General features: G+C 58.4%; 1 protein-coding gene across 1 annotated transcript; it reads right to left on the reverse strand.

The window, feature by feature from the left end:
* Positions 1–1352: 1352 nt before the first annotated feature.
* On the reverse strand, positions 1353–7326 carry TTC24 (tetratricopeptide repeat domain 24). The gene is made up of 9 exons (XM_031040095.2): positions 6171–7326; positions 5767–5970; positions 5059–5187; positions 4816–4928; positions 4385–4483; positions 3371–3456; positions 3116–3222; positions 2423–2685; positions 1353–2144 (listed from the first exon to the last, which is right to left on the reverse strand). The coding sequence occupies exons 1-9, from the start codon at positions 6871–6873 to the stop codon at positions 1902–1904; spliced, it is 1947 nt and encodes a 648-aa protein (XP_030895955.2). The 5' UTR covers positions 6874–7326; the 3' UTR covers positions 1353–1901.
* Between the last annotated feature and the right edge of the window lie 2208 nt (positions 7327–9534).

Genomic DNA, 9534 nt, shown 5'->3' on the forward strand with positions numbered 1-9534 from the left:
CGCAGCCAAACACTACATTTCCCACTCTCCCTTGCAGCAGCAAGGCGCCTCCATGTGACTACACGCTGGCCAATGAGGGCTGAGCAGAGGTGGCGTGCAACTGCCTGGTCCTCCCTTTGAAAAAAGGCCTGTTTTCCTGTCCTTCCTTTCTCCCTTCCCGGCTGGAAGGAAGGCTCCCTGCCGCGGCCGGGCAGCCATTTTAGGCCAGGGCGTGGGAGTCCTGTGTCGAGGACGGCAGAGCGCCCTGCGGACTCCCCGGGCTCCGTGAGCCGGGGCTGCTTTCATGAGAGAGGAACTTAAAGACAGGGTTGCGTTGCCTCTCTTACAGCGGGTGAGCCTGCATCCCAGTCAAGACATCTTGAATGCCTGACAAGATGCTAATAAGGAAGGTGAGCGGCTGCGTCCCGGGCTGCCAGTTGCATGCTCGGCACATGCTAGGTCCTCAAGATCTCAGGGTGAAGTGGTTCACAGTGTAGTAGAAGCCCTCTTCTACTATGGGGAATGGGCTATTTTATTTCAACTTAAAAATGCATCCGTTTGCCGTCTGTCAAAGTGCGGCCAGGGTCTTCTCCTTGAGCCCGGGGCTGGAGCTCTCCATCCTTCCTCATGAACCTCATTACGGGTCACCTGCAATTTCCAGTTTGCTTCCTTGAGGTGGAACAGTTAATGGCGTGTTTGAAGCAATCCAAGTGCAAAAATTCATCTACATTTTTACTATTTTGCCCCAAAATGTGATAATCGCCTTGCTCACATCTAATTCAACAGTTTTTGAATTGACTCACCTTAATCAAGACTTCCAAGGATTCAACTTCGTTTTCATACAAACAGTGCCTGTTTTCACACTTAGTTCATCAATTTATGTAATATTTAATCAAATCACGAATTACAAGAACGCGTACACCCAGCATAAGCACATTTGGTACCAACACAATCGACTCCTGGTAAGCATTAGTGTAAGTGGGGTAGCAGGACTGTACGGCATTCTAGAAGGTGCTCCCTGCCTGGGTTTGAATCCCGGCTCCCCCACTTAGTAGTTGTGTGGCCGGGGAGGACACACTCGTTTCCTCGGCTGTGAAAGGGGCTCATCTGCTGTGAGGACTGCAGGAGAAAACACTTGGGAAGCACTCAGAGCAGAGTGTGGTGTGTGCTGAGTGATTAGCACATCTTACAAAATGTGGCTGCTGACAGCAGCGTCCGACAGGCCTGAGCTGCCCCCCCAACCCGCGACTGTCATGGAGGCGGTGGAGTCCATCAGTGGGCTAAGATGTGTCCTCTGTAGTTTATTTTTTTTAATTTTTTTATTTTTAAAGATTTTATTTATCTATCCGAGAGAGAATGAGATAGAGAGAGAGCATGAGAGGGGGGAGGGTCAATGGGAGAAGCAGACTCCCCGCTGAGCAAGGAGCCTGATGCGGGACTTGACCCTGGGACTCCAGGATCATGACCTGAGCCGAAGGCAGTCGCCCAACCAACTGAGCCACCCAGGCGCCCTGTCCTCTGTAGTTTAGATCCCCATTTCCCCTTCGAGAAGATGGAGGTCTGGAGACAGTCCGTGACAGCAGCCTCCTGACCAAGATGTCACAGCTTTTAGAACTGGAAAGGGCCTCAGCAATCATGAGGTCTGGATCCAGAAGGAAGAAGGGGAAATTCACTGTCTGGTTTCCCTTTTTTCTTTTGCCTGTTGAGTCCAAAACTCCCAACAAGGAGCAAACTGAACACCTCAGCGCCCAGACTGCAAAGGCCCTGTTCAGCGGACACAGGACCCCACGTGCCGGTGGTGTTCCATTCTGTGTCCATAGGGCCCTGAACAACCGGGAAGAGGCTTGATCCCAGAAACCCCTAATGTTTGTGTGGGGGGGGGGGGTCACACAGAGGCCACATTCAGGGCCAGCAGAGTGGGGTCACGTTATCACACAGAAGCCAGACTCCGTGGGTCTCCTCTGAGGGTTTCTGCAGGGGGTTTCCCTGGGCCATCTGGACGACCTGTGGGAGGCAGGGAGGGGCTTGCCCGTGGGGTGGCTGGGGAGAGAGCAGAGGGCAGCCTGATCTCGCTGAAGGTCCTGTTGCCCTCCCTGGCCTGCATCTCGGCTGCTGGGCCCCAGGGCAGGAGAGGGAGGCTTGAGCACACGCTCCCACCCCTGACCCTGTTCAGTTCAGCAGGATTCTCCCTCTCTGGGAGGCCTCCAGTCAGGCTGTGCAGGAGACAGGGGACGCCCCAGGCTTCCAGAGCTGGGTGAGCATTGTTCATATTGTTCAAGGCCAAACACAGAGAGGCTCCAAACACTAGACCCACAAGCACTGGACCACATCTTGCCCCGGTTTGAACGGTGATCATGATCGTGTTCCATTAAAACCATCCAAAGCCACATCCTCTCCTACTCCTTTTATCCATTCTCCAGGCCTCTTCCCCTCCCCCAGGGACCCACCTATTGGCTTGGGGGCCATTGGGTACCAGAATGCCAGGCTGCTCCATTTGGAGGGGGCCTTGGCCTCCAAGCAGGAGATGGGCCCCAGGTCCTGGACCTGGATGGAGAGAGACAGGCACATTTATCACAGACCTCTCTGCACCAAGAATCACACGGTGGAAAGAGAAAGCTTGGGAGAAGAGCAAGGACGGTGGGTGCTGGGATGCGTGCCCTGGTCGTTGACACGGAGGTTGCACCAAAGCCAACAGTCTGTTCAGGACAAGTGTTTAACTGCAACTCTCTGCTGCCTGGAGGCAAACACACTATAAACCAAACAGGGAATTCCAGTCCGTATAGCAAGTAGCCAGGGGCTCTGCCCCCAGAGGTTGAAGTCTCTGGGGGAGCTGGTAAACAGTGAGCTAGGGCAAGATCAGCACCCAGCACCTGGCAGTAGGCTTTCAATAAAACTTGGTGCTCTAAGATGCACAGTTCTAGAGGCTAAGAAAGCCACGCAAGCCAGGAGGAGAGGCGACTGTGGAAGGGTTCAGGGAAACTGGCCAGGGTCTCGAGACATGAACGGGACAGGGGAGAGGGCTGGTCGGCCTCAGTGGCAGACCAGGGCAGGGGCCTCTGGGAACGGAAGGTGTTGGGGGAGCGCTCCCATTTTCAGGGAGGAGATGCACAGTTGGGGTCGGCCTGCTCCCACTCACACTCCAGTCTCTGTGCCCAAGACGCCACGGGGACATCGGGTGGTGGCTGGTCCTCTCTCTCCTCCTGGCCCTCCACGCACTCTTCTTCTTCCCACCCACCCGAAGACCTAGAGGGGCGGGGAGCAGGGGGCAGAGCGGCACTGGGCCAGCCCCTCCTCCCTGGGGTACGTGCAGGCCCCAACCCCCCCACCCGGTGGCTGCACACCTCCAATGTGTCCCCCAGCAACCCTGGAGCCCCAGCCCCGCCCCACTCACCTGTGCAGCACTTCTGCTCTGCCCCTTCCCGCCCTGGCTGGGGGCCTGGCTGCACCTGGAGCCCGGGGCCTCCCCAGCGCCGAAGTCTGGGAATGGTGGGGAGCAAAGGGAACCGGCTAGGGGTGTATCCGCGAGTGTGCATTCTCTGCACAGGCCACGGCCCCACAGAGACACAGACGTGCTATGGGCAGCCTGGGGCGTGCCACCCATCTGAGAGTGGAAATCCATGGTGAGGATTCTGCTAGTGACTCTCAAGTCAGAACCAGGCTCCCGACTATCAGGCCTGGCCAGAGCCCGGCCTCCACCCCACCTGCCTGGGGTCTCCACGGGCAAAGTCCCAGAAAGTTGGTGGCTGCCAGTCCTCTGCTCGGACCAGACTAATTTAATTTTGCTCACAAATTATAAATACAGTGTCCTGGTCTTTAAGAGAAGACGTAAACCCCATTAAATAAGTAGAATAAATATTAAAGTATAATTTTAATTCCTAGGTGGGAGGTTGGTTGCCTGAAGGTATCTCAGGGTGTGAGGCACAGGACCTGCAGAGAGGCTGGGAGGCAGAGAGAGGTTGGGGGGAGCCAGAGAGGGAGGGGGCAGTGGAGACCCACGGAGAAGCGCCCCCAGCCAGGGCAGCCAGAAGGGGAACCTCGCTGGAGCACTGCCCCCACCCTGTGGCCTTTTAGAGAACTGCAGCCAAGGACTGGCCGGTTTCCGCCTCCTCGGGGCAGTAGGGCTCAGCATCCTTGATTGCATCTCGGTGCTCAACTGCTGGGCTTGTTACCACCCAGGCAAAGGCCTGGCACAGCCTAGTGCTGGGAGACAGGCCAGAATCCCCTGCCCACCTCCCCACCCCCGGGTGTCCTGGGAAAAGTGATCTGTGTCCCCTACGCGGGCTCCGGGGCAGATGAACACACGGGCCAGTGCAGCATCCCTGAGGGGTCAGCTCTGCTTGCCACCACCTCCTTCTCGGGGTCACCTCTCCGCACCCCAAGCTCCCTGTCTGAGGGGTCACCTCACCAGGGTGTACGTGGGGACAAGCCCAGCCTGGGCCAAGTGGGTCCTCATGGCGTCTGCCAGCTTGGCCACCAGCCGATCCCGCACAGAGTCTGGCTCCTTCTGGGGAGAGGGTGGATAATGGGGGGATGGGGAAGGTCTGGGCTACGCGGTCCTCTGGGATTGGGGAAGCAAGAAACTGGAGAGGGAGGAGGGAAGGGGGCTTTGTCTTCCTTTCTTTTCTACCCCATCCCTGCACCCTTGCCAGGATCCTGTTACCGCCTGCCCAGAACCGTGAAGAGACAAGCTCTTCCTCACAGCAGTGTCCTGGGACCTAGCGCACAGTGTGCCCGATGCGCGTTTGGTGAGTGGACGGATGGCAAGGAGAAGAGGCAGGACGGTCAGCAGACGAAGCGTAGTAGGAAGAGTTAGGTTCTGGGATGGGGGGGTCTCACCTGACTCCGGGCCAGAGCTTCCTTATAGTACCGCAAGGCCTGGTCGTGCTGCCCCAGTCTGGCTGCCGCAGCCCCCAGCCCCTCGCAGGCCTGCCACTGCCCCTTCGTGTCCCCTGGGGAAGGGAGCCCGGGAGGTCCTCTCATGGGTCCCCGCACCACTGACCCTCCCTTCCAGAGGTCTCGCCACCAGTCCCCGGGACCCTCGGCCTGGCCCCCTTGCCAAGCCACCTGCTAAGCCCTCACCGGTGTCCCGGGCAGCCTGCAGGGCATGCAGGTAGCTGTCTCGGGCTGCTCTGTGGTCCCCCAGCTGGCTCAGTGCAAATGCTAGGCTGCCGAAGCTCCGGCCCTGCTCCCGCCGCTGCCCCACAGAGCCTGATGACAGAGGGGACCTTGGCTGCTGAGGCGTCCCCCAGCAACCAGGGCGGGCACCCAGGAGTCCTGGTGCTCCGCCCCAGCACGCCTCCAGATGCACCCCGGAGACCTCAGCTCTCAATAACCAGCCTCTCCTCAGGCCTGAGTTTGGGCGTGAATGCATCTCCCCCACCCCCACCCCCACCCCCACCCCCGGCTGGCTGGAGCCATGCGACAACCCGATGAGGCAGGCAGGGCAGGTATCAGTGGCTCCCTTCTTACCTGGGTGGAAACTGAAGCTCGGAAAGCCGACACCACTCGCTGAATGTCACACAACCATTCAGTCGGAGGAGGCCTGCTCTCCCGGCTGGGGCTCTTCCCACTGCCCACTGCCGCCTTCCCAACCCCAGGCCTCGGCCTCCGGGCCCTCACTCCCCTGTCCTGTCTGCCTACCCCTCTCCTGCACCCCCAGCCCTCACCCCCTGGTTCTAGGCTTCCCGGCCCCATACCCTGTCCTAAAGGTCTGTCCACTCTTCCACCTTGAGCCCCAGCTGGAGCCCCTGTGAGTCCCTATCCCATTCCCCAGGCCCTGGTACCCACCGTGCAGGTCAGCGGCCTTCTGGTGAACGTCCCGGGCTTCCTGATAGTTGCCGAGGGCACTGTGGGCCGCCCCGAGGTTTCTCAGCACCGTGGCCTCCTCTCCTGGCCCCCGGCACAGGGGCAGGGCCCGCAGGAAGGCCTCTGCTGCTAGCGGGAACAGTCGGAGCTGGGAGTAGCTCAGGCCGAGGTCGTTATAGAGCTGCCCTGGAGGGCATGGCCAGGGTCACCAGTAGCCAGGTCAGATGCTGCTGATGCTGATTGGTATAGCCCCTGTCCCACTCTCCTGGGGTCCTCCACCCCTCTCCCCTGCCCTCAGAGCAGCCTCTGCCTGCACCCCACCTCTCAGAGCATCACCTGGTCTGAATGTCCCCAGACCCCACGCCTCCTCTGCCCAAGGGCCTCACCCAGCAGTTCCCGCTCGGGGCTCCTTTCAGCAAGCCTCTGGCTCTCCTCCAGCACCTGCACCACCTCAACCACCCCATGCCGCCCGCTCTCCAGCATGCACCCCGCCACAGCCCCTGCGGCCAGGGCTGCAGCCTGGGGCTGCCCTGCTTGGGCATAGGCCCGGCTGGCTTCCTGCAGACAGCGGGCTGCTAGCTCAGGCTGTCCCAGAGCCTGGTAGCAGGCTCCCATTTTTGCCTGGGCTTGCCCCTGGTCACCGAGTGGCCGGTAGTGACCCAAGGCCCTGTGGTACCAAGCCAAAGCTTGAGGCAGCTTGCCCAGGGCCTGGTAGGCCAAAGCCACGTTGAAACACTGGTCGCCAGGACACCCGCCCTGCGCCTTCTCTTGAGGTTGGGCTCGCAGGAGCAGCTCAAGGCCTCTGGCTGGGTCCCCAGTCTCCACGTAGGCGGCCCCCAGGTTGAAGGCACAGGCCCGGAGAACAGGGGTGTCCCGAGTTTGTGGGGCCTCAGAGGCCAGGATGAAGGCCCTCTGGAAGCTGGTCAAAGCTTCATGGTTCTGGCCAGCCAGTAGGGCTCCGTGGCCAGCCCTGGTGAGGGCTTGGATGCTGGCCTCTTGTTGTGGCTGCTTTCTCTTCTTTTTCTTCTTGGAGGTTGAGGGCTCCGGCCCAGGCTCTTGGGGGGCATCCTCAGGGTTGGAGAAAGACATAGTGCTGACAATGGGGAGCAGAGGGGTCAGTATGTCACCCTTGGCTTCCTCCAAAGCAGGATCCCTCCAGCGTAATTCAGCTCCACCCCTGCCCTCTTGTGACCTCAGGGTCTCAAGGACTTCTCTCTGCCATCTTACTTTGCTTCATCAATCCTCCTGGGGCCGTATCAACCCTTACTCCAATGTCCCAGCTCATTCTTAGTCCTTCGGGACCCAGTTCAAGTAAGAGCGCCCTCCAGAAAGCCTGCTCCCCCAAGCTCCTGGTCCTCCTGGACTCCCAGAGAACCTGCGCCCGTGTCTCTCGCAGCACTGACCATGCTGGGTTAAGGTTGCCGACTTTCTGGTCTATCTCCTCTGCTAGATCTGGAGCAGCGTGAAGGGGCTGGCACATAGTAGGTCCCCACAAATGTTCATCCAATGATGCAAGTGTCCCTAAAGCCACTGAGCTGTGCACTTAGAAATGGCTTAGCAAAGTAAAAGTCATATTATATATATGTTACCACAGTTTAAAAAAGCCTCACTGAAGGAATAAATGGACAGACAGATGACCAGAGCATGCAGGGCCTCTCTCCATCACCTCCTTCACACTGTTCCACAGACACACTTCGGCTCACAAGGACGGGTGCTCCTGCTACCTGATGCCAAGGTGTAGATCAAGGCAGTTGAGCAGACACTCGGTGAGCCCCTGCTGTGTACCAGGAGCCACAGGGCACTAGGGACACAGAGCTGAACAGGCTATTGAATTGGCAAGGAGTCAGCTTGGCAGGGAGGGTGCTGTTTCTCCTTTCACTGCCCACGCCCTATCTCAGGGGACCTCTTTCTCCATGGCTGGCTAGTTCTGGTCCCCCAGCACCCTGCTCTGGTCTCCAATATGCTTTTCCCCATTAGGATCTCTCCCCTGGAAAGGCAAAGCCTTTTCCTGAACTCTCCTCCCAGGAGCTGGGGAAAGGGGTGGCAAAGACTTAGGCCTGGGCTCTCAGCCCCTCCCCTTTCCTTCGCCCTTCCCCCTCTTTTTTAGGAGAGGCAGGAAGAGGTGATTCTCTTTTTATTTTTATTTATTTATTTATTTATTTATTAAAGATTTTATTTATTTATTTGAGAGAGAGAATGAGAGACAGAGAGCACGAGAAGGAAGAGGGTCAGAGGGAGAAGCAAATCCCCCGCCGAGCAGGGAGCCTGATGCGGGACTCGATCCTGGGACTCCAGGATCATGACCTGAGCCGAAGGTAGTCACTTAACCAACTGAGCCACCCAGGCGCCCGGTGATTCTCTTTTTAAAGAAATTCCCCCTGCAACTAAGAACACCTAGGAATCTTGCCTTCAAGGCCCTCATCCCTGGGGCATTCCTAGCTACCCCCACCAGGCCTTGGGGCCCCAGCCACAGGATGCCTTACCTCCCTCGATCTTCTCTGCGGCTGGCTTTCTGGAATGGTCCCTCTGGCTTGGGTTACCTCGCCAAGCTCTGAGCTCAGAGCCCTGAGGTTACTAGACAACCAGGCACCGCCCTCCACTCCTAGGAGTTTTTTGATGGACAGCTCAGGCGCCCTATCTTAGTGCTGCATCACTGACCGTGGTCGGCCAGTTACCTGGATCCCATCACCCTTCCTGCCCCCTACTTCCCCCTTCACCCCTGCACACACCTCTCAATCTCCCACCGAAAGCAAGGAATCAAAGTGTGATGGCTTGTTACCAGTTACAACCTCAGGGATCGTCTGTCCCACACTCTCATTCTAGGGAGGAGGGGACCAGGCTCAGAAAGCAGGTGGGACCTGCCTGAGGGCACAGAGCAGCTGTGTAGCTGGGATCAGGCCCCTGGTTTTCTGATTCCGGGCTAATTAGCCCGGGGTTCCTTCCACTGCACTGTGATTGCAAGCTTTAATGGGGCCTGGGTGGTCCTAGATGTGAACGCTTTCACACACACCCAGACACACCTACGCACTGTGCTTCTGTGGGGTACATTTCACATTCGGGAGCAGGGTTAAAGGTTGGTGGTCATCAGAAGAGTCTCTCGGCCCCCGAATCCTTTTCCCAGCTCTGCTGATCGACAACCTCCACGTTCTGCTTGATGAGAGGAGAGCAGGCCCCAGGACGACGGGCACCTACAGCGCTAACTCACGCAGGGTGGCCTGCAGCACAGAGCAAATGTCCTCATTTGCCGGCAGAGAGGTCTCTTTTAAGTAAGGAGGCCTTTGCCAGAAACAAAATTACAAGGAAGGGGGCGCCTGGGTGGCTCAGATGGTTAAGCATCTGCCTTCAGCTCAGGCCATGATCCCGGGGTCCTGGGATCGAGCCCCGTGTCAGGCTCCTTGCTCAGCAGGAAGCCTGCTTCTCCCTCTCCCTCTGCCTCTCCCCCTCCGCATGCTCTCTCTCTCTCAGTGTCTCTGTGTCTCCAATGAATAAATAATAATAATAAAAAAATTACAGGGAAGTCGCTAGGCCCCCCTGCACTGGGCAGCCTTTGCTGAGGGCCTGCTGTGGGCCCATACTGTGCTGGGTGCCACCGGCGGGGCCTACGGCCGAGGCGGGCCTTCTCAGCTGCCCACTGGCCGGCCTCCAGGACACCACCAGAGCCTGGCCAGGGCGGGGCAGCTCAGCCCATGGCCACTCAGCAGGCTTCCCTTAAGGGAGAGATTTGGGGAGGGGGCAGGGACTGAAACTACG

Source organism: Leptonychotes weddellii, chromosome 6 (genome assembly GCF_054177405.1).
Source record: "Leptonychotes weddellii isolate Sample4059 chromosome 6, ASM5417740v2, whole genome shotgun sequence".
Lineage (NCBI taxonomy): Eukaryota > Metazoa > Chordata > Mammalia > Carnivora > Phocidae > Leptonychotes > Leptonychotes weddellii.